At 27.0% G+C, this 26,047-nt stretch overlaps 1 protein-coding gene across 1 annotated transcript; it reads right to left on the bottom strand.

Moving 5' to 3' along the window:
• Positions 1 to 1,067: 1,067 nt before the first annotated feature.
• Positions 1,068 to 25,684, bottom strand: LOC107441074 (uncharacterized). Its single transcript, XM_043053444.3, has 10 exons — positions 25,300 to 25,684; positions 21,682 to 21,876; positions 20,166 to 20,419; positions 17,260 to 17,404; positions 15,420 to 15,549; positions 12,739 to 12,904; positions 10,158 to 10,306; positions 7,403 to 8,079; positions 4,538 to 4,658; positions 1,068 to 3,039 (listed from the first exon to the last, which is right to left on the bottom strand). Exons 1-10 carry the CDS (start codon positions 25,593 to 25,595, stop codon positions 2,776 to 2,778), a joined length of 2,397 nt encoding a protein of 798 aa, XP_042909378.2. The 5' UTR covers positions 25,596 to 25,684; the 3' UTR covers positions 1,068 to 2,775.
• Between the last annotated feature and the right edge of the window lie 363 nt (positions 25,685 to 26,047).

Below are 26,047 nucleotides of genomic sequence, written 5' to 3'. Positions count from 1 at the left end.
AGAACAAAAAAATTTCTGATTTTTTTTCTAAACTGATTTTTAACAAATTTCATACAATTAGAATGTTTTAAAAACTACAAAAAGAAATAATAACTAATATTTTCAACAGTTGCACAAGGGGTAATTTTTGATTAAAATTGCATATCATCAGGACAGAATACCTGATAAATGATGAAATAATAAAATAAAAACACACTTTTACAACATATATAAAAACAGTTATAAAAAATATTTCAATTACTAGAAACGCTATAAACACAGAAACACTTTTTCAATTCTATGATTAACATTTAAAGTCTGTCAGCTGTTTCAATTTATGACATATTAAGTGATAAACTGGTAGCTGCGATTATTATCAGTAAAAATAAATGTTAAAAAAAAATTATGTAAGGATTTTTTAAGCATAAATAAAATAGAGTTTCCTTCATATTGAAAATAAATATCTTTAATGCTGCAACATTTTTAAAAGTGGTAAAATTTTAATACAATTTTATAAACATAAATACATTAAAGAAGCAAAAAAAGCTGCTAGTTGATATCTTTATATTGATATCACAGTTATCGTTGGAATGCTTAAGCATATTATATCAAATACAGGGAAATTGAATTGCAGGATATGCACACACAAAAAAAAAGGTTAAAATTTTTGTGCTAAAAATTATCCAAACTAATAAATTTTGCGTTTTAAGTTTGATCTTCAATTGATTTAAAGCAGATTTTTTGTAATAATTACCACAATGCCTTATTTCAAATTGTTTTACAAATTTTCAATTTTTGAGACCCATTTTGTAAAACCCAATTAAAAGGACTCAGTGAAAACCCTGGATATAAATGGAACTAAAATCAAGTATCACGGAATTTCTATCTGAATTTAAATAAACATTATGAAAATAAATGAAAAAAAAAAGAGAATTTTATGTTTTCTCTAACCCAAATTAAGCCCCTTTCCATGACTTGCAGGTAAAATTTCCTGATTTTTTACAGATTGATAAAATTCCTGGTACTACTTGAACTATAGCAGTATTCTCCCCAAGTGTTCCTGCCTGTCCTTTGATCCTTATAAAGGCATCTTTTTTGTAAAAATAAGCTGCTCAGCCCTTAAAAACACTGCCTTTTTATTCAAATTTCATTTAAAAAAAAAATTTTTTTTTTTGGAAAGAAATTTATGTTCAGAGATTATCTATTGGCACGTCTTTGATTATTTTTATAAATTACAAATTTTTCTCTTATTCTGGTAATGAGGGAGAAACATTTTTTCGAAATATACACATAAAAAATTACATTACAAATAAAAATGTTTTTTTCTGAGAGGCAGCACCCTGCCCTTTTTTATTCCTAGGGAAATCCCATTGCTATGTTATAGTCACCATAGATATATATTAGATGTTTCCTTGCAGAATTAAATATAATAACACACACAAGTTTATAATTTTAAACAATTATAAAAAGAAATTAGTTAACTTAAAGAAAAAAATCATAAACATATTACGATTTGAAATTAATTTTTAAATCTTGTATAGCCACACTACAGGGATAAGTTGGTAAAAAGTACCAACTGTCAATGACAATTAATCATTGCACAGGGAATCACACATGGGAGAAATTTGGTATGCAATAAAGCAACCAGGTTGTATTACAACTGTCAATGACAATTAATCATTGCACAGGGAATCACACATGGGAGAAATTTGGTATGCAATAAAGCAACCAGGTTGTACATTTTTTTAAAAAAGAAAAGAAAATCAACAAGTTTTTGTTTTAAATTTACACAATTTTTTAAATTTTTTTTATCTAACCAAATTTTATAACAAGAGATCATATTTTAAAGAGGTTTATAATAAAATATCGATTCTGAGAAACATATTTTGCTCAAAACAAATGACTATAACGGTACTTATTAATGCAAAAAAAGTAGAGGACTTGAAACAATAGCAGATCTAAAAGTAAACAAATATCTAAAAACATGATAAAAACAATAATTTTGATTCATTTAGAAAAAAAGAGGAATGTAACTAAATCACCGAGAAATAATATAAAATTACACACAAAAATACAACATTTGTATAACATAAATGCAACAATACCCAAAAATACACTATACTATAAAATTAAAAATTACATAACTGCTATGCAGCAACCTACGTGAATTATTTAAAAATCAAAATAACTAAATTTTAAGTGCCAACAATTAACATTTTTATATGTTATAATACACTAACAACATTAAAAATAGTTTAATTTAGGAATAAAAGCATTGTCTAAAACAGATAATTGTCAATAGTTTGCAATTTATTTGATATAATTGCTAAGTAATTTTGAATCATATTTTGAGCTACTTCTTTTGATAAAATTCAATATAATGGAATGTAAAACTCAATTTGTAAAATCTTTTGTAGGAAGATTTTGAATGCATATAACAAAAATAACATAATTTTTTGATTTATTAAAAAAATCAACAATCCCTGAAATTAAAATTACCCCTGAATTAAAATTATGAGCAATTAAAAACTCTAAAATATCATGGTATGAAAGGTGAAAACCTTTTGATAAAAATGATAATTTTTAATGTACCTACAGCAATTTGTTTTTGTTAAAATATATCGTTTTTAAGAAAAACTAAAAGTAGTTAAAAGTAGTTTGAAAAGGTCAACTATTTTATGCAAATTATTTTGGAGCAAACTCTTCGATTGTGATCTAATAGAGTGCCAAACTTAGTTCATGTAAAATGGAGATTCTTAATACAATAAGAGTATATTTCTTACGAACATACTTTTCTCACAGCATATGAACTATAAATCGATGCAGCAACAAACCCATTAAAACAAAGACTAAATGGGCTGTTACAGCCGAGGCACCAGCAATTCGGCACTTGAGAGTATCAAATCGGCTGGGAAAGTTCTTCAAAAGCTTCTCAAATTCAGCTTCAGTGATTTGTCCATCAAAGTATGTGATGTAATCATTATAGGGATATTCATAGCCTTGGTTGCACTGACACTTATATCCACCAGTGTCAAAGCCTCGGCCCAGAATAGGAACACACTGAAAATTAATTTTAATAGGATGAATAAAATTTTAACAATGCAATGAAACTCTTGAGTAAATATAACCAGGGGTCTGTCTAGGTTTTTCTGAAAGGTACTTATTTTGTGAAAATTTAGACATAATTTGTGAAAAATTAAAAATTATATTAAAAAATCAACACAAAAATATGGATTTATTGTTTCTTAAGGGATGCAAAAATAAAATTTCAAGAAAAAGTATTTTGTGAAACTACCGTTTTTCCTAAAGTTGAATTTGTGAAGGTACTGCTAAACAGTAGTAAATTCGGCAGGGACAGACCCCTGATAACATACATATTAGTTGACTAAAAAACTACAAACAATTTATAAATTGAAAGAGATAGAAATGTACAGTTAGCAGCAATTTGCTGCACAAACAAGAGATTTATTACTGGCAAGTTTCAAATTTTGTCAAAAGATTTGCCAATAGATGACATTAGTGACAAGGTTTTCAGAATAGTAACAAAGTGGTGAAGTGTGAGGCTGAAGTTAACAAATGCATTTTAACATAATAGATTTTGTTGGAAATTCCAGATATGCAACAAAAAATATGGTTCAATAGTTTTTCTCCATCAACAATGCCATCTGATCAGGAATTTAATAGCTAATTTTAAATCTAGGTGAAATTAAACGTTTTTGTTTCTTAAGCAGAAAGCAGCAAACCATAAATTTTTATTTCCTTCAATTATTTTTATTTTTGAAAAAAAAAATGATTATTTAAATCATCAGTCTTTGTTGGGACACCTATAAACTATAGATTTTTAAGCATAGCCCTTAAAAATCCTACATATCTTTTGAATAACAATTTTAAAAAATACAATGCAAGTTTACTGATTAAAATTTAAACTTCATAAATCTATGCAAATTTGAATTCATGAATCCTATTTTATATTCATAATGAATGCCTCAAAGAACACAAACACTGTATGTATTAATTAAACCTTTATTTTTTAAAAAAAATATATCTCTAAGTTACATTATTTTAAAACTTTTTAAGTATCTCCCCCCCCCCTCCGAATAATCATTGATTTCTTTATTTAGAATTTCACTTTTTCTTACTGCATTTTATCAGAGAAGGACTCATAATTAACAGTGGTCCATTGGTCTGAGACCACTAAAACTTGACTTGGACCACTGTAAAATAATTATTAATGGTCCCCTGTAACAACAATATATGTAAACATATGATACGATGGTTTTGGTTTTTTGATTTCATATTTTGGTCAGAGTTATTGTCACAAAATAAGATAATTGACATTACACATTATCTGTAGAGTAATTTTTAATTAAAATTCAATTAATTAACTTTTTAAAAAAATATATATATATACACAAAAAGGAGCAGTAAAAAATTGCGAATGGACTAGTAATACCTTTTAATTACCAGTCCTTTGGATTCGCGATAAAATTTTACCCCTACAGAGTACTTAAAAATTATATTTTGGTAAGAAGGAAATTTATAAGAAAAAGTTTCTTACTCTTGATGATCTACGATCACATTTATGAGTGCCTTTAAATGCATTCTGAACATAATGCATATCATCATCACATTGATTAATATCTAATTCTTCTAACTTCATGTTTACAGCAACAACACCCCTGTAAAAAAAGAAAGAATAATAGATTACCATCAAACTTAATTTTTGTTACAAGAGAAAGCAAACAAATGAGATATTTTGACTGAAAATAAATATAAATTGCACCCTGATAGCTCAGGGTGCAATTTATATAAGTTTATTTTCCTTTTAATTTTATATTTTCACTTGAACTACAGATGAAAAATTGTGTCAGTATAAAGTAGCAACAACAATGGAATTAAAATTAAATAAAGTTTCATAAAAGTATAGTCATAAGCATTTAAATTAATTAACTAATCGTCGTAGATTAGTAAATTAGAATATAAGTGTAAGGGACAATATTTAATGCCTGGAGCAAAAAAAATTTTCCTTATTGTAAGAAATTTGAAGCATTTTTGCATGTTTATTTTACTTTTTTCTTTCAGAATCTTTTGTACTTCTCCTTCTGAAATTGCAACAAGAATTTTTTTTTCTTCATATAAAGCTAATTATCAATGTACAAAGTTATACAGTTGCCAATGTATTAATTATTTCATGTAATTGTATTAATTTTACATTCAATGTAAAATTTAACACAGACATAAAAAACTCTTTATATAGTTAATGTCTCAAAGTTAATTACACAAAATAAAAATTTGAAAGAGAAAAGAGATACTTTTGAACTTAATTTTAAAACAAATAAATTAGTAACAAAAGAAATAAATACTTTAGAAAAAGCAAGCCAATAAGATAATTTATTTTGCCCTTAGTTGTAAAAATAAGACATAATTTATAAAAATTGGGAAACAGGACAACAATGTATTAACAATGTATTTGCTATTGCTGAACCCTGAAAATAATTTTTAATTGTGTTAAAATTATGAGTATTATTAATATACTTCATTAAAATTAGTGTATTTTTAAGCATCTAGATAAAAGAATAAACAAATAAGTGTAAGTTTAAAAATACAATCTTGAACCTTGATGGCATGAAAAAATCTGAATTAGCCATGCATTTACAATACTGATAATGGAAGAAAAAAAAAATTAATAGAAAAAGATTTAAAATTTTTAGTTTAACTTTTTTTTTTTTTAAACTTTTAACATTTTTAATTTATTTCTTCTTAGCCCTTCATTTCAAAAAATTTTTTTTGCCAATTTCTTTTTTTTTTTTTTTTTTAAATTTTTGATAAGTTTAAAATAGTTTCTTAAAATATTCTCAATAGCATTTATGAATAATTTCTTATCCTGCAATAAGGATGAGAATATCATGAGAAGATGCTTGAATTATTAATTTGCAAAAAAGTTAACATTACAAGGCAAGGGTGCAAAGAAGTCTACGATCTGATGATCCCCATAACTCTACACCTACTATGAACAAATTAAAGAAATTTATTGAATCTAGGACCAGGGGTACAGGGGTACTTTTCGGTGAGGTGGAATGCGGTTCTAAAACTTTAATGATATTAACAAATTAAAGGCTAAATATGCTAATGTGTTAAGTTTGAAGATAATTGTTTTAGATAAATATAATTAGCCAATTGCAAAATTAACTACCTATGAAAACCTAAATTTTGATTTAAACTGCAGTTACATTTTATTTCTTTACAGCTGATACCAGGTAAGGTAAAAAAAACAATCATTCAGTATGGAAACCTTTTTAAAGCAGTTGAATAAAAAAGTTTTACTAATAAATATTGAAGATCCTGTATATTACAACTTTAATTTTAAAACAAGAAAAAGTAAAAATACAGGAGCAAATAAAAATATTTAGAATTGTTTTTAGGTAAATGTAGATAAATTATACAAGTTACAATAAAATAAATCTAAGTAATTATTTTCGATAATTTAAATATTTAATCTCCCTCTTGTGATGCCATGACTTGCACTCTAATAAAATTTTAGTACAATATCGCTTAGAACTAAAATAAAAGTAAAGGAACTGGTAAAAAAAAAAATATGTGGCTTGCTATACTGGATTAACAAAAAGTCAAGTTAAATTATTTTTATTTAGTTAATTGATATAAATAAAGTTAATTTATTGTGAACCTCTATTTTGTATTGAGACATTTTATATCATTCTCAAAACCTTTATCAGTTTAAGTAAAGAAGTTATTACAGGGTACGTAGCTAAATCTTTCTACGAAAAATAAGCACCTTTTAAGTACTTTTTATATACATTAATAAAATGCAAAATAATCTTGAAAGACCATACATGATCATGATAAAATAACTAGTTTCTGACAAAGAACTCTTTCAACTAGCCATTATAAAAGATCGCGAAATTTTTCGGTTCGATTCCAGAGGGTGGAAAATGAAGTCTGAAATTGAGAATATCTTGCAAAATGCAGCCGAGTTGCACACGAGAGAGCAAGAATCTCACCTAACCCTGCTCAGTATATGCACATGCAGTCTCACAAGTATTTCCTCAAACATGTAAAATGATCAGCGCCTTCATACACTAAGGACCGACGGTACGCAAAAATGCATTGTTAGAATGAGATGTTAAATAGAACAACGTGAAAACACGCTTTTGCTTAAAGCGCGACAAAAATTGACATGGTAAAGAAAAAAACCTCATTTTTGAAAAGAGAAAATTAAGCACTTTTTAAAAACACTCAATAAAAAAAACACCTTTAAAGGGCTTTAAAAATAAAATCCGAAATAAGCACCCTTAAGCACTTTTTAAAAACACTACACACCATGTATTATTATTATTTTTGGATTTTTGATATTGTGCATGTAATTTACAATAATGAGGTTTGATTGTGTTGGAAAATTACTTACTTAAACTCCAACCTGCTTTTAATTTTATCCCATCCGAAAAATGGAGCGGCAAAAGTTAACAGCCACTGGTTATGGATGCCACCGCAATCAAAATAAGGGACAGACCAGTAGCCATGCTTCATCTCTGCAGCTTTGTACTGTAGTGGATATCGATCATACTGGATGTTATAAAGTCCAGACGAATTGTAGCGGATCTTCATTTTTGTCGTGTAAGTTTCCAAATTATCGGTATTTGCAGCCCACTGGATTTTTAACTTCTTAAACCAATCTTTTTTTAAGTAGCTGTCCTTTTCCTCATTCCGTGCTAAATCTTCAACAAAAAAGCTACGGGTATTCTTTGCTTTACGGAAAGCATATGGAGCAAAAAGGGTACGGTTGATGAATTGGTTTCTGTCAAAATAAATGCCACACCCTTGTATTTTTTCATTGCCGATTACAGCAGAGAGTGCTTCTCCGATGACTTGATCTTCAGTCAGTGGTCTGTCGGGCACTCGGAACTCTGCAAATAAATCATTGGGATCCACTATTTGTAAAAAGGATGATATAAAGTTGGCTAAGCGTAACGCCATCCGAGCTTCATTTTCCAGCTGGATTTCTTTTCCATACGCTATGTCACCCCTTAAGAACAATAAATCAGGGTTTTGAAGACGGATTTTTTCACAATTGAATTTTGTTACCTGAAATAAAAACAAATTTTAGTCTTGAAGAGAAATAAAAATTAAAACTTTAGTAAAAAAAGATATTTTTATAGGTTTCTTTCAGAATAAAATTTTTTTTTACTCGAAGGGGAGGAAATTGAGAATGAAAATATATTTTCAGTCTAAACAAAAATAATATTTTTAGTTTTTATGTCTTTACAGACTTTTTTTTATAAAGAAATTTTTTTTACCAAATTACAACTAAGGAGAAAAAAAAATCGATTAATTGATAAATGTACTGAAAAAAAAATATATATTTATACGAAATTAAAGTTATGAGTTCTTAAATAAAAAGATAACCCTGCTAAATTTAACACAAGCGACATTAGAAGAAAAAAAAGTAGTCCAGCAGACTTCTGCCTTTTATTTTCTTCTTGCTAAAGCAGAATTTATGCTTCAGGGTAAAATGAGGAAATTTTGTTATTGGCCAGTTATAGCATTTTTCAGAGCGAACAAGTTTTTAAATATGTGGCACCTATCGCAAAAATTGAAAATTTTAAATGATTATAAAAAAACCTTCAGAACAATAAATCAGCGTTTTAAAGGCAGATTTTTTCACAATTAAATTTTATTACCTGAAATAAAAACAAACTTTTGTCTTGAAGAAAAAAAAATTAAAAACGAATACTAAATTTGACTAAAAAGATATTTTTGCATAGATTTTTCAGAATTAAATTCATTTACCCGAAAATTTTTCCGAGGGGGAAAAAAATGAAAATATATTTTCAGTCTCCATAAAAATAATTTTTTCAATTTTCCTATTTTACAGACTTTCTTTTTTAATTGAAATTTTGTTACCTGAAAATAAAACAAACTTCAGCTATAAAGAAAAAGAAATAAAAAATAATCGACAAATTCTACTGAAATCTTTTTTTACAAAATTAAAGTTAAAAGTTCTTAAATAGATAACTCTGTCACATTTGACACAAGTGACATGTGGAAAAAAAAAGCTGTATTTCAGTATAACTGCAGTATCAGCAATATTAACAAAATAGGTAAAATTATCAAAATATGGTAGAGACTATAAGGTTCATTTCTGAAATGAATAAAAAATTCGAAGAAAAAATATTTTTTTACTACAAAGATAATAATAAAATATAAATGGGGTGAATTTTTAACCTGCAGACGATTTTTTTATCACATTTAAAACTAATTTTGCCCAATAGTTTACGCTACTGCGTAAATTAAAAACAAACACTGGATTGTACTGAAAATGTGTTTTTTTTTTTAAAAAAAGCACAAAAATAAGCAAAATGATTAAATTTTGAAGTTGTTAAGTAGAATAACGCAATAAATATAAAAAACAAGTAAAACTAATGGGAAACCTCAACAATCCTACTTCCAATTAGGTAGGGTAAACCAACCAGTGAAGGAACATTTCATACATATCGATTAAAAATAAGAATTTGAAACTTTTCCTTTAGATTGATTGGTAACAATAGCTTACTGCCAAACAATGGGAAGTCATCTAGCAATGTTTTGGATTATCTGGTCAAATAAACTTTTCTGGAAAAATTTTTGAATTTGTTATTATCTCTGCAACACCTTGTTTCTTTGAAAAAGTTATAAGGTGAGTGTTTGTATTTATATGTTTGAAGTGGAATTAATTGCATGTTATAGTTTTATTTTTCTCACTGTAAAAAAGAGAATTCAAAATATAGTTATTGAAGTTACGTTTTTTTTTTTTTAAGCATCATAACATAATAAAGTACTGAGATAAGGGGGTGTTTATTCACTGGATCACCAAACAATGAAAAACCAGTGAAGGAACAAGTGTTCCTTTACTGTTTTTACTTAAAATGCTTACGGAAAACTAGTGCTTTATGTACACAGTAGCTGACAATATGTTTTGGAGTAACTTATGTTACATGCAGTTATTTAATCTTTTTAGACTTCATAAGAATTAAAATATTTTTTTAAAAATGAAAGTAAAGATTTTGAGGTTATATTAAAGGGCAAAGAAAATAAGATCATTTTAAGGGACAGCGAAAATTTCTTTTTTAAAGGGTGTTCAAATTCAAATTTATAGAGTGAGATTATATTATATTATAGCTTACTCCAGTTCGAACATAATCCACGACAACCAATGGATCAATTCTGCTTCCAGTCATGTTGCCAACATCAAAAAACATAGACTGACGATTGATGAATTTCCATCTTTCAACTTCTGATAACCTCTCAACATTTTGTGTCATGACCATCATATCTAAAAAATATATATATATTTCAATTTATTGGTGCCAAAGTATTTACTTCTCAAATTTAAAAAAGTAAATATTGGTTAATTCATAATTTAGTTCACAAAATATTCATTAATTTTCACTGAATATTCAGAAATAATTTCTGATCACTGAAAAATTTTCTGATTTTTCCAGGTTTTCAATGAATATGAAGAACAAAATTCCATACTCCATTTTATTGGACAATACACTAAAATATTTCAAAAGAAATTTAAAAAAATTGTGATTGCTTCATTACGATCACTGGTTACTCATTTATCAAATGCTTTTTTTTGTGTGGTTTGACTCCGATAAACACCACAACATTTCAAATCATGGGTTGCATAAACTGCCTCAATTGATGTTTGTCGTCAGATTGGTTTTCAGATCCTGGCTATATACGTGTCTCAAGACATCACAAAATACTTTTCTTTCTTCAGTATTCATATTTATATTAAAATCACCGTCAAGAAAGTAATTATAAGTTAATGATAAAAAGAATATAAAAATACTTCAAATTATTATGTAACTACATTAAGAATGACTGCTGGCGAAAAAAAAAAAAAGAATTTAAAAAAAATATCAAACAGCAGCGGTCAATATAGCAACACGTGCAATGACGACAAATAAAGTGTGCACGCCATAAAACCCAAAACAAGACATATTTTGCCAATGGGTAACATAATTTTTTATTTAATAAGCAATGAAACTTATTAAACTGATAGAAAATATGCCAAATATTACATTTCAAAAGAAAGTGAACCATTAAGTTACATACAGAAGGTTAAATGTGAAATTTTATAATACATAAGTACAGTATACTCTCAATATTTCGAAAACCTTGTTATGTCAATATATTTTTCCCCTCAGCTTCACATATCCATCAAATTTTAATATGAATTTCTATGTCAAAGGGTTTCTTCTCAAAACCTTGCCATGCCGAATTGTTTTCAAAATAGAAAATGAATTTTTTTCGCAAAAATCACAATGTAAGTTCAATGTAGACCAATCCTTTTCCATTTAAAGCATAATTATTTTTGTCCTACTTTTAAAAATAAAATTATCATTGTTGTATTTAGACTTATAGTCAACTATCATTACACAGAGTAGATATTCATATTTTTAATTACTCTACTTTTTAGAGTAATATTTTAGAATATATTTTTCTACCTTTTAGAACATATTTAGTTCTGAACTTGTTATCTCGAAAACTCGCTATCTCGAAACTTTTTTAGTGCCCCTTCAACTTTGAGATATCAAGAGAATACTGTATATAAATTATAATTCAATATAAAGTGTAAGAAAATAAAATCGTACAACATAATATAGTTTAATACAACCATTATACATCTTTTTGGTGAAACAAAATTAATTTATAAGTAAGAAGGCTTAATTTTTCTCAAAAAGTTATTACAAGCCAAATGAACAGTATTGTTGAACAGTAAATATGAGTAAATTAAAAAAAAAAACAAAAACAAAAAAAAAACAAGCAATTAATACTAAGTATTTTTATACACTTATTTTACAATTTTAATAGATAAAAAATTAACCAAGTTGCAAATGAAATTCTTACAAAAAATAATTGCATATTTATTTACTATCAACTACTTTGGCACCTTATTGTAACTAATTATTTTTAAAATTGGTTACTTTCTAGGTTTGTTGCAAGAAATCTATGGGTTTTTGCTAGAAGTAAAATATTACCTGACTTTTCCTTTTAATCAAAATCAAATTTAATTTTATGAATTTTTTATCTTTGTAGAAATCTTGACTAAAAAAAAGTATATCATTAATAAGTTTTGTACATTCCACTTTAATAGGATGATTAGATATTATTATTATTTTACAATATTTTTTTCTTTGCATAGTTTAAAAACCTTCGGAGTAACATTTTTATTTTAAACAGGTAAGTAGTAAGCAATAAATTACAAGACAAAGATGCAATGATATTTTAAATAAGCTTTTCAAGGGGAAAAAAACTTTTAAACTACCAAACTGAACATGATTTGCAGTTTAATTCTTAGCAATATCGGTCATATAAAGCACTCTCCACTAATTTAACAAAAAAAAAAAAAAAAAAAAAAAATGAAGAATGTTTTAAAAATGTTACATTACATTGCTTTTAGTGTCAGTATATATTAGTATAAAAAGAATTACATAATTGATATAGGAAAATGTTAAATAATAAATAATTATAAATTATTTTTTTTACAGTTAAACCTTTGAGATATTTTTCACAAAGCATTCTCACCACTATTTTTATTAAGAAAAATTTCAGAAATGATAAGTTAAAATTTGAAAAGAGTGAAAAGTGATTAAATTGATAAGAATGTTTCAAAAATGAACAAATTACATTGTTTTTCTAATCAGTATAGATGGTTATGATAAAAATAATTGGAAAAATATTAAAAATAATTACAATTTATTCTTTCACAGTGAAATCCTTTGCGGTATTGATCGTAGGGTGCTCTCTCCACAACTTCACCCAGGAAAGGATTTCTGAGGACTTTTGGTAAGCGAAAGCCTGGTAAACAGCGGCACTGGTATCCACCACGACGAAACCCAAACCCATGAATGGGTTCACACTATAAAAAAAAGACACCATTTTTATGATTTTGTTTTTAATTAATAACTAATTATGAAATAGAGTTATAACAAGGTGGTTAGCCAAATTTTTCTACAAAAAAATCCATAATTAAGAAAGGTTGGAAAATTTTGACAATTGACGATTTTAATTGCCATGCCAAAAAAAAACATTATTGGCATAGTTCTTGAAAATTGTCAAAAACTCAAAATTTTGGCCTAAGGATAGTTATCAGCTATTATAAATATAAAGTAATTTTAAATTAACATATATGTAAAATGACAAGCGTTCCATCAACTTACGTCCTTGAATTATTTTAATGTAAAACTCTTTTCCTTTTAAAAATTACCGTTAAAAAGCCAAATTTTGGTGGTGTGAAAATATGCAGTAATTATAAATAAAAATGCATCAAATTGCAATTTATCCAATCCCTTAACTTGTTTAATTATTGAGAATAAAAATACAAAAACAATTATCTTATAAAAAAAAACACTTAACAATCATATTCATTTATATGTAAAATCACTTTCAATTTACTTCTATTTTACTTTCTTTTTTCCCCAAAGCAAGTTATTACAAAAAAAAAAAAAAATAAATAGTTTTGAAGCCATCTGCACTCCAAGTTCATTTTTCAGTTTTGTATGAATAAGACAATGTAAACAATGTCGTTTTGCATAATTAGTGGCGAAAATCAACATGGTAAAGAAAAAAACATCTCATTTTGAAAAAGGGAAAATTATGAATTTTGTAAAAACACCCAATTAAAAAAGCACCTTTAAGGGCTTTTAAAGAACGAAAATCAAAAAAAGTATCTTTAAGCACTTTTTAAAAACGCTATGCAGCCTGTGTAATAAGGGCAAATACCAAACAAATTCTTAAATAAGGAATAATAAAATATCTCTGAAAAGAAAATCAGAAGGGGGAAAAAAAAAATAGATTATGCTTAACTCAATCAAGATATCTAACCATAGCTTGAGACATTTATTAAAAAATTCTGTTATGAGCTCTGTTTTGTTAAAATATGCTTGGTACATTACAATACAGATATTGACAGCAACACACATTATATTAATTTTCAATTTCTTCACTATATGACATAATGCCTGCTTTCAATGACTGTATAGAAAGCTAAGAAGAGCAAAAAATATCGGAGGATATACGCACAACTAATCAAGAGTTTAAAAGCATAAAATCTCTGAAACATTTGATAAATATAAACCATTAAGCAAATTTGCAAGCAATGGTAAGTATTGACAGGGATATTTTTACGTGCAAACAATAGTAAGTGTTGACAGGGATATTGCTATTTAGAAACAATAGTAAGTAAGTATTGACAGGGACATTGTTATAATTGTAACTAAAAACAAAAAAACATGCATAATTAACATTTTTTCTAGTAATTAATCTCATGTCAAATTTTGAAAATTTTTTATACCCCTGATTTTAGGATATCCCGCTTGGTAAGTTTTGCAACGCTAATCAAATGGAAAACATAAACTCAGGTTTCTACCACTGTTTAACGAGGCAAATAATAAATTAAATTATGAAGAATTTAACTATCCTAAATTGAATTTTTACTTATAATATTTCCAAAATCTCCATATATATATATCTGTGTGTGTGTATGTTACGAGCACTGAAATAACATCAGGTAAATAACATGCACGTTGCAGCATGGCTCTCTGCTCAGTGGGGTCAATGCAGTATAGCCGAATTGCACCCCAAAAAAGGTGCTAAAATGGGGTCAAATTGAAAGTAATTATTAAAGACTAATTACAATAAAATGTTTAAATCTAAACATTTATGACAAAATTTTTATCACAATTATGTAATGACACATTTTTGCTCATATGATTCATTAAAAGATAGCTTGCTGTTATATTTTCTTAGGGATAATAAAGAATAAAAGTACCTCCAAATATATTCATTGACGTAGAAAATTTAAAAAGATAACTAACAGATTTGATAAGTTAAATAAGTTTAAAATGTTTTTTTTTAATAAGATTAAAAGTAAATTGTTACAGATACTTTTTCCGCTTTGCCATACTTAAATAGATTCCTGTTAATGATTGACAGAGTCATTTATTTATTTAATTTTGTGAGGAAACATTAAGAATTTAATTAGAGTTTACTTGAATATTTACCTCAATTAGCAAGGCACGGAAAGAACAAACAATAAATTATCATACACTTTAAAACATGGAATAAATAATATATAAATTTTTTTTTTTTGAAGTTTAAAAATACACTTCATGGAAGTATACATTTTATTTTAAAAATTCGTATTATATGGACAAGACAACATGTCATTAGATTATAGAAATGATATGATAGAATACATATAAGGTTTAAAACAAATAAATAAAAACAAAATTAAAATACATAAAAAAATAGTGTGTCAATTTGTCCATCTTTCATTTCTCTATTTATTTATTCTCAATTTTTCCTAAAAAAAAGTAGAGGCATTCCTGAAAAAAAAAATATCAGTAATAATATTTTGAAGCATTATGGTATACCTCAGTAGTTTCATTTTTGCATCTGGCAGTACCAGCATAACGATTAGGTGGAGGATTTCCTTCTCCGGTTGGACATTGATTTATATCAATTCTTTCAAAATCGACTTCCATAACAGCAACCGCAACATAACTGGAAAAAAAAAAATACAAAAATTTATAATTTCATGTATTACATGCTAAAAATAAAAAGTACACAAATAAATAAAATAATAATTAATATTCAAATACTTAAACTTAAAGTTTAAAATAATTTAAAATTTTTTATTAGTTTAGTCACACAGTCAGAATCTTATTTCCCCCCCCTTAAAAATGCAGCCGAGCATATATTCTTTATAGAACATTTTTCATTATTTGAAATTCAATTGAATTTTATTGATAATTCAAAGTAATTCCACACTCAACATTAAAATCACATAAATTTTATGAAGAAAAAAAAAATTGGTGCTAACAATAATATTTTTAAAAGGTCTAAACATATATATTGCTCTTAACAATAAATCAAAGTTAGCCAAAAAGTATAAATGTTTTTTTTTTTTTTAAAATAAATAAATAAAATGGTAAATTTTGAAAAAAAAATTGGATTTTATATTTTTACCAATCAAAACTCTGTTAGAATATATTAATAACGCTTGATATTATTTAAAAACAGCAATATAATTAGAGTAATTAAAACTTCAAGCTTGAAAAGGTTAAAATTATTAGATAATCACTACAAACTTTTACTGAATCATTAAAATCACAGCTGCCTTTGTTCAAGTGTAACACCCTCGTGAATTTTTACCAACAAAAGATCTGTTAAAATTTTCCCCTTAATGTCCGGCAGGTGGCGCAGCGCCGCAACTGCTGTGTCTGTTTTTGCAAATGTGAGAGAGCGTAGAGGTGTGCGCAAAATGAGCCTGATGTAAAGAATGATGCAATTACTGATATCTGTAAATATTGTTATAAATAAATAATTAATATGCTAATCAAACTCTTACTTCCTCCTCCCCCCCACCGAGCTATTCGACACCTGAACAAATGATATGATTACAACAGACCTAATTTGTCAGTTTCATTTCTAATTAATGAATAATTCGAAATCTAACCAACAATTAACTGATAAATTGTTTAGATCAAAGACCATAAAAAAAACAATTAATTTTTAACTATTTTTGAGAAAAAAGTATTTTTTCATTATTTATTTTTACAAACTATATATTTAATAAGTTATAAAAATATTTTGTATTTCAATAAACATGAAACTAATTGGAACATGTTTATTGAATATAAAGTAAAATTGAATTAAATTAAAATTGAAATATGTTTAAAAACTGCAAATTACTTTAGATACATTTTTATCCACATTTAGTTTCTTTTTGTGAGATACTAGTTTATTTCAGTTAGTTATTAGTTACAACATAAGTTATTTAGTTATTAGACTTTTAGCTATAAGACCATCCAATAGAAATTTATCTACATTTTATTATTTCTCTGGAAAAACCTTTCAATATCATAAAAATCAGATTTTTCTTTAAAACAATACAGAACCATAGGAATGTATTGATAAATTATACTGTATAAAAAATATTTCAATGATTAGATAATTTAAATAACTGATTTTTTTTCAACCAAAAGATTTAAATTATGCTAACCCCGCAAGAAACTGTCCGTCAGAATATGCCAAGTGTTAATTTAAAAAAAAATTTAAATAAGAAATAATAACACTTCAACACTATACACTAATAAACCATACATGTGAAGAATTAAACCTTAAAAAGAGGTAATATTAAATGTGAAAGACATATATAAAATATGGCATCGAAAAAAGTTTTTATAACTGAACAAAATAAAATTCACTTACGTAGGAATTTCAATATGTCTCCATTGTGTATGTCTTGGGAAAATATCTGGAATTGGAACAGTGGCTCCAAATATCCATTTATTGGATCTTTCACAATCAAAATAAGGTTTAAACCATTTCAATGGTCCAGGGTTATCAGAGGCAGCTAAATTGATAATTTATCAGAAATTACATAAATGTATAAAATTTCATAAATAAAAATCATGATACTACAGATTTAAAATTACTACTGTGAAGGATGTAAAAGTTGACCATTCGTTGTGTATTGCTTTAGTGGTCAACTTAAAAAGGATGAGTAATTTTGCTTCTTCTTTAACCTTTCTGAAATTATGTTTTTCTTATATACCCAATGTAGTTCGTGCTTTTTAAATATATTCAATATGTTACTAATTAATATAATATAAATAATTAAGTTTTCTTAAACATGAAGTGCTACAATCTTTTATTCAGCACATAATAACATAATTTTGCTCATTGCAACTTATTTATATAACAATACGTTTACAATAAATATTAAAACCTAAAAAAATCAATATACAATTTAACAATATCGTATTATATTGCTTTGTAAATAACTAAATCTGCGATTACTTTAAAAAAAAATTCATTGGATTTAAATCAACAAATCCTGTTCCTTGTGTAGTTGAAAGAAAAGATATAAAATGATAAATAGAGATCTTTCACAGAAATTTGAACCATCTCTTCAAAACTTAGGCAGGGTGCGTAGCCAGCTTTTTCAATAAAAAATAAGCACCTTTTAAGCACTAAAAAATATTTTTAATCACTTTCCTAAAAAAAAATCATAATTTTTTTTTCCTATTGTGTAAAGTTTTTAATTTATCAACAAATGCAAAAACATTTTCAAAAACTTTACATAATCGTGATAAAATAACTAGTTTTGGATAAATATTGCAGAGGAATTCATTTTATTTTATGATAACAATCAACAAGACAAAGAAAAAAATCTTATTTTTAAAAGATACAGGGATGAGATTAGCCAAAACGCAAAAAAGCTGAATTTCCATGATAGTAAATTTTACGCAAGCGCAACCCTTTAATAATAAATTCCAGACAGTTTAAAGTAATAAATAATGTGTTGACATACAATTGTGTACTAATCTATTATTATAAAAACGATTACATTGATACTTAACACCTAGTGAGAAAAAAAATTATCAATTGAAAAAATAAAGTTGGAAATTATATTTTTCCTCAGTTCACATAAGAGACAATTACTACTTAAAAAGCTACCTGGTTTAGCAAATTAAAACTACTGAGAATATACATTAATATTTCATTTCTTTTAATAAATACTGTTATGTGCTTTATAGCAAATATATCAGTAATATTACTTTTTAAATTATATTGAAAAAAAAAACTTTCAACAATGGACCGACCCTCTGAAACATATCAATAACAGTGAGGTAGAAATATATAGTAACTCCTTAACATACAAAAATTGCTATTTTAGTTAGAAAAATTACATGACAATCAGCAACTGTTTAGATAATTGTTTTTTATTTGATAAGAATTTTGCATTTTATAGCATAAATAATAGCAATTATAAATAAAATTTTGATGATCTTTTTCCCCAAAATTTTTTTAAAAATTAAATCCCTTTTTAAATGATTGCTTTTGTTTGCCATATCTTTTATGTTTGCTATATTTAGTCGCTAGTCCATCTTCAAACATCTTGTGACAAATCCTATTTTTTCTTCTTTGCAAGCACAGAATGTAAGTTTTGAATATATTCCCTTCCAGTTTCTCTGATGTTGTAACACTTACATATACTAATAATCGTCGTTAGAAAAACAGTCACCTTTATAGTAACTAATTAAAAAAAAATTTACTTCCTACAAGAATCGCGATAGTTGATCTTAAAATTGCGTGAATATGAATAACAATTATGGATTTTGAAATCACATGAATATGAAACTAGATATACGATTTTGAAAATGAGAAAATACAAACTGGGATATAGAATTTTTAAAACGCGTAAATACAAATCACGATTCATAATTTTTAGATCGCGTAAATACGAATCATGATGCGTAATTTTTAGATTGCATAAATAAGAATTATGTTGCATAACTTTTAGAATGCGTGAATGCGAATCCCAATGCCTTATTTTAAAATCCCGTATAAATATGAAAATCAATGTTTGATATTATAAACCGCATGAGCAAATCAACACATTGAATTTTAAACTTGCGTGAATATGAATCGCTACATAGGTTTTTAAAAAGACGTAAATACGAATCACAATATCGGATTTTAAATCTCGTAAATAAGAATCGCAACGTACAATATTCAAATTGCGTGAATAAGAATCGCAACATGCAAATATGAAAAGCTATGTTTGATATTAAAATCGTGTGAATAAGAATCGAGATATTAGCAGATTCCAGGCTTGGGACCTCTAAAAGGCTTGTCAGAAGTAGCGTCGTTTGAACTACGAAAATCGGATCTATCTGGAGGGCGGGTAAAAAATTCGGAAAATCTTATCTGCTGTGTGTAAAAGGGGTGAAAATAGGTAAAATAAGTAAAAATGAGAAAGGATTGGTAGCTATGTAGTTTGAATTTTCTGTTTCTCTTTGAAAATCGGTGAATTTTCTGAAAAAGCGGAATACTTATAAAAAAAAATGAAATTTTTAGAAAATCTGAATTTTTGATAAAAAAGCTGAAATTTAAGAGATAAAAGTGAAAAAAGCGGAAATCCGCTAAAAAGCTGAAAAATCTCATCCCTGAAGATAGAAAATTAAGCACTATTTACAAACCCCGTAAAAGAAAAAGCACTTTCCAGGGCTTTAAAATATGTAAATAAAAAATAAGCACCTTTAAGCACTTTTTAAAAATGCAACACACCCTGTTAGATTAGAGAAGAAGAAAAAAAGAATAAATTTTACCAGGCGGTCCGTGCCAAACAAATGTCTCATTAGTTCCATTAGCGTGAGTAATTTGTACTGAATAAGTAGTCTTTGAATCTTGTCTCTTTGTAAGATCAGGTAACCAGGATGAATACCAATCATTAATCTTGTAATGTGAGTGCGTATAATTCATACTTAAAGAATTGTTTGGTACTGCACCCAAATCTATTGCTTCTATGGTATTCAAAGTTGATATTCGTTCCAGATGGAAAGGATCATTAAAATCATCAGATCTATATAAGAAAAAAACATTGGTTAAAATATTGTGATAAAAACATTAGCATATTAGTTTCAAGCTCATATACAGGGTTGCCACAGAAAAAAATGAACAAAATAGTAGCCTAAAGCATGAAAATAGTTGCCTAAATAAGAACAAAAGTTTTTCAATAATATGACTAAAATTTTATTAAATGACTTAGTTGCCATATACCATGAACCATTTAGTCAAGTTGGTAGCAAATATGATTCTTATATAAACATTAATGTTCTACCAATAAAATTTTATGTAAAAAAAATTACTATATTCACAGAAAATTAAATATTTTAATTACTAAAATTCCTTGAAAAAATACTTTTTATTAAAAAAAACATACTTTTCTAAATAATTTTCCCTTTTATCAATAATTTTTTGGCAAATATATATTGTGAAAAGTGATTATTCAAATTTAAAAATCACGCATCATACTATCATATTAAAAATTGTTTTTTTATTTTATTTTTAAACACTGCAGAATTTTGTAGCAATAACCGTTGAAAAGGCGATCAAGAAACAAAATAGATTTAGAATAGTATCTGTGCAAATTGAGCCCATTAAAAATGATGACTCAAATTAGTAATTCATAAATTTCAAAATTTTTTTATTTCTTAAGAAAACAAAACTCGTTGTGTTCAGGTTTTCAAATATTCAGGGGATTTTCTAAAATGTATAAAAACCAGGAGAATTTTTATAAAACCAGTAGACGAGAAGAAACTTTCAAAATCCAGTATGGGGTGCGTAGCCAGATTTCACAACAAAAAATAAGCACTCAAAAAATACTTTTAATCACTTTCCAAAAAAAAATCACAATTAGGATCTGCACAGTAATAAAAATTATTTTTTTCTATCATTTCAAGTTCTTTATTTTATAATACATAGTCATGATAAAATAACTAGTTTCTGATAAATATTGCAGAGAAAAATGTAAAAATTATGCATTTTTTTGTAATTTAGAACAACAATCAACATGGCAAAGAAAAAAATATCTTTGTAAAAGATAGAAAATTAAGTAAGTTTTACAAACCCTAAATAGCAAAAGCACTTTTAAGGGCTTTTAAAAAACGCAAATCAAAAATAAGCACCCTTAAGCACTTTTTAAAAAAGCTATGCATCCTGCAGTAGTTTATTAGAAAATCCAGTAGAGTTGGCAAGTATGTTCGAGTAATATTTAAAACTAGTCAAGGGCATAGCAAGCAGACACATTTTGAATTCTTAAGCAAATAAACTAAACACAATTACCTAAATGCGCGAGGTGCAAAGAGAGGCATGGTTTTGTTAAAAAATCCCTTGTAAGAAGGTGTGAATGACATGTTGGGTGAAAAATATATTGAGCTTGCATTTATGAATCTGTTAGCTGCTACATCAGATATTGCAGACAGGAAATAATACATGAATCCTGGTTCATTGTCATCAGCCGCTCTTTGAAGAATGAAACTGGAAAAGAGAATTAAAACTATGTTTATGAAATCAGAGTGGACAAGGTTTAGGACAGAATGGTTTAAACCGTCCTGTCCAAAACCTTTTGACCCAAATTATGTTACAATTTTTAAAAAAATATTGTGAAAAATTAAATGTAAATTTTTGAACAAGAAACAAAATGAAAAAAAGTTTTGGTTTTATTAAAAAAGTTTATTATTATTTTTAACATTGCCTTATTTATCTTATGCAAAAACAGAATTGATCAGTATTACATGGATATTTATTCATATTTAAGGGATAAGACTTGTTGTTCAATGAATTGTGGAGCTTCAAAAGTTATAAATCTTTTCCAATTATATTATTTTCCTTTAATAAGTTAAAGCAAATTGTATAAAAAGTATCAAATATTTATTAATATATGTAATTATTATATGTGCAATGGTTACAGATATAGCATTTTTACCTTTTACCAATGTTCAAGGTTTTGGACACTTTAAGAAATTACACGAATCGGACTCTTCAAAAAGGGGTTACTAAATGTGTGTTTTCATTTCGAGACTCAGTTGTTGTAATAAATAATATCTTATTAAAAATATCAGATTTTAAAAGCTTTCTTGAAATCAATAGTAATAACTGCATTAAAAAAATAGTACGATAATTTCAACTGAAAAGGATTAAAAAGTTTTTTACTTCATTATTTTTTATTTTTCATTATTCTCAAATGAGAGTAGAAAAATCACGAGTATTATTTTTCTATTAGGATGCGCGAGAAAGGCATCTTTTGAATATGATTCCGAAGAAAAGATAAAATCTTTCAAAAATTTCTGCAGAAAAGAAAAGCAAAATTTTTTTTCCCCAAAGGAAAAATCTTTCAGTAAGAACTCAATAACCTACTGCGACAATATCGCCGCGTGGTAGAAGACCTTAATTAAACTGCTTTATAACAAAAATATCAATTACATTCAACTAAATTATATGGAATTAATATTCAAAAATATATAAATTTAATATATTTCAGGGGTCTGTCCAGGTCCGTTTTTCGTGAAGTTGTGAAAAAATCACTCACAATCTTTCAACCAGGGTCCGCTTTAATGAATTTGTGCAAATAGGGTCCGGTTATTGCAAAAAACTTTTTCAAGGAGTTTTTAAATTGTAAATAGATACAAGATTATGCTCGGCACTGTAAAATTATAATAAAAAAATTAAATTTTCAAAAATAAACAACAATTGCTGCTTCTAAATTAGAGATGCAACATTTGATATTTAGCCTATACTGCTGAACGCAGAATATTCATTTCGGACGAATAATGGAAGAATCGTCTGCCGAACACAAAACTTAATTCGCTTACATCCATCTTACGTGTTTTCTGCCTTGGGAAGGGTTTATTGGATTAACAAAACAATAATGAAGATAAACAAATTTGTGAAGGGTCCGTTTTTATGAAAAGATATTTTGTGAAGGGTCCGTTAACGGATCCAAATTTCTTCTAAACAGACCCCTGTATTTAAATAGTTTAAAAAATGCAATGTCTAAGGTTTCTGATGGTAAGCATTTGGCAATTTTTTTCAATCAAATGGTTTAATTCATTGTTAAAAACATTAAATATCTATTACATGTCAAGAACTTGCCAATGCATCACTCGAGTCGTGCATCGTATCGGCAATTCATGTATACTCTGGAAAAACATAAGTTATACCCAGAAAATAAATCCGACAACTACTTTAATCATTTCTTCTCCATAACGTTATTTAATTGTATTTCGGCCTTTGAGTCGATTTCAGATTTAAAACGGAAATCTCACCCCAAAATTATACACAAATAATGATAATAACAGTTCAACCTATAAAAGAATGGCACAGATAAAACCTTATTTTAAATTTGCAGGAATCAATACCAGGAGTCTGTCCAGACAGATTGTGAAAGGTCCTGTTTTTGTAAAATTGTGAAAAAACTACTCATAATTTGTGAATATAAAATAGCATTAAGTCACATTCTTTCAACCAGGGTCCTGCTTTTGTGAATTTGTGCAAATAGGGTCCTGTTATTGCTAAAAACCTTTTCAAGAAGTTTTTAAATTGCAAATAGTTACAAGATTCTGCTCAACAATTGCTGTTACTAAATTAGAGATGCAACATACAAATATTTGGTATTTAGCCTATACTGCTCAACACAGAATATTCATTTCGGATGAATAATCAGGGGTCTGTCCAGACATTTTGTGAAAGGTCCGTTTTTCGTGAAATTGTGAAAAAATTACTCACATTCTTTCAATCAGGGTCCGCTTTTATGAATTTGTGCAAATAGGGTCCGTTATTGAAACAAAAAAAAACTTTTTCCAGGAGTTTTTAAATTGTAAAGACATACATGATAATGCTCAACACTGTAAAATTATAATTAAAAAAATTAAATTTTAAAAAATAAACAACAATTGCTGCTTCTAAATTAGAGATGCAACATACAAATATTTGGTATTTAGCCTATACTGCTGAACGCAGAATATTCATTTCGGACGAATAATGGAAGAATAGTCTGCAAAAGACAAAACTTAATTCGTTTACATCCATCTTTCCTGTTTTCTGCCCTGGAAAGGGTTTATTCGATTGACAAAATAATAATGAAGATAAACAAATTTTTGAAGGGTCCGTTTTTAAGTTAAAATATTTTGTGAAGGGTCCGTTTTTAAGTTAATATTTTGTGAAGGGTCCGTTAACGGATCCAAATTTCTTCTAAACAGACCCCTGATAATGGAAACAAAATCACTCACATTTTTAATAATCTCAATTGACATATTTTAAATAACACAACTTAGTTATGTATCACTTTTAATGTGTTACGCATTAAGTAAACTTAAACAATTCTGAAATTTATAATATTTTATTTAAAAAATTGCCCAAAAGAAATTTTTATTTACATAATATTCTATTAATTAATTTTATGAATAAATAAAAATTGATCAATTATTTATTTACAAAAAAAAAAAAATCCTTTAATTGTCATTTAATAAGAACTCATATCTTTTAATAAGAATGTGCACACGATGTTTGTAAAAGTAAAAATAATTTAGACTACATAGATATAATGAAGACTACATTTGGAATTTAATCTTAAGGAAACTTTGTTCGTTTCGAACCATCTTTCTTTTTTTCCCCTCCGGGAAGGGTTTATTCGATTAACAAAACAATAATGAAGATAAACAAATTTGTGAAGGGTCCGATTAAAAGATAAATTATTTTGTGAAGGGTTTGTTTTTATGAAAAGATATTTTGTGAAGGGTCCGTTAACGGAACCAAATTTCTTCTGAACAGACCCCTAAATACTGATTCCTCGTACAGAGTGAAGATGAAAAACAGTCATGAAATATATAATTTATGATGAAATGTAATCATTCACAGCATATTAGTTAGCAAATAAATTCAAAAAACAAGAATAACGTTCACCTGTAAAAGAATGCCCTAGATAAAGCCATATTATGAATTTGTAGTAGATTTGTTCTATTCGGTAGAACAGGATCAATACCGATTTGTCGAATATTGGGAATATGAGTAACTGAGTCAGGAGGTAAAAACAAAGCATTTCTATCTACAACTTTACAATTGCCAGCTCCAACTTTAATCATTCGAGATGAGATATCATCAAAACCATCACGAATTTGCCAGTCGAATTGCGCTATTACATTATAAGAAAATATTAATAATATAGCAGCGCACAGTAAAAGGAAACTGTAATTAAACATTATTAAACTTTATAAATCGACAACAAAACCAGTAACATTTGTAAACAAATGGGCGCGGCTTTCTGATTGAGTTAAAGTGGTAGTAATGAAATAAATTGAATTTAGAAAAAAATAAATGCGACGAGTTTCAGAAAACACTAATGTCTCACTAAATAAGGGGGGGGGGGTCCCGCAGTGAACAATAATAATTATTGAATGACCTTTAAATTCATTGTTAATTCAAGTTTCATTTAGAAATTATCAATACTGAGCATGCTTTAAGCATTTCTCCTATCAGTGATCTTATTTTGCATGCAAAATGATAATAAATGTTTAATATAAATTTTTTTTCAGGCCGAGAAGTGTTCGTCAGAATTCGTTTTGTTCATTATCCGAATTTGTGTTCGTTATTCGAACACAAAAATCTTTCGTGAAAGTATTCGTTGACCGATTTGATCCTTAACCGATCACCC

Source organism: Parasteatoda tepidariorum, chromosome 5, assembly GCF_982258835.1.
Source record: "Parasteatoda tepidariorum strain Cologne lab strain chromosome 5, Ptep-v5.0, whole genome shotgun sequence".
In the NCBI taxonomy this organism is placed as follows: domain Eukaryota; kingdom Metazoa; phylum Arthropoda; class Arachnida; order Araneae; family Theridiidae; genus Parasteatoda; species Parasteatoda tepidariorum.
The sequence above is the reverse complement of the archived record's forward strand: the minus strand, read 5'-3'. Positions and strand labels throughout refer to the sequence as shown.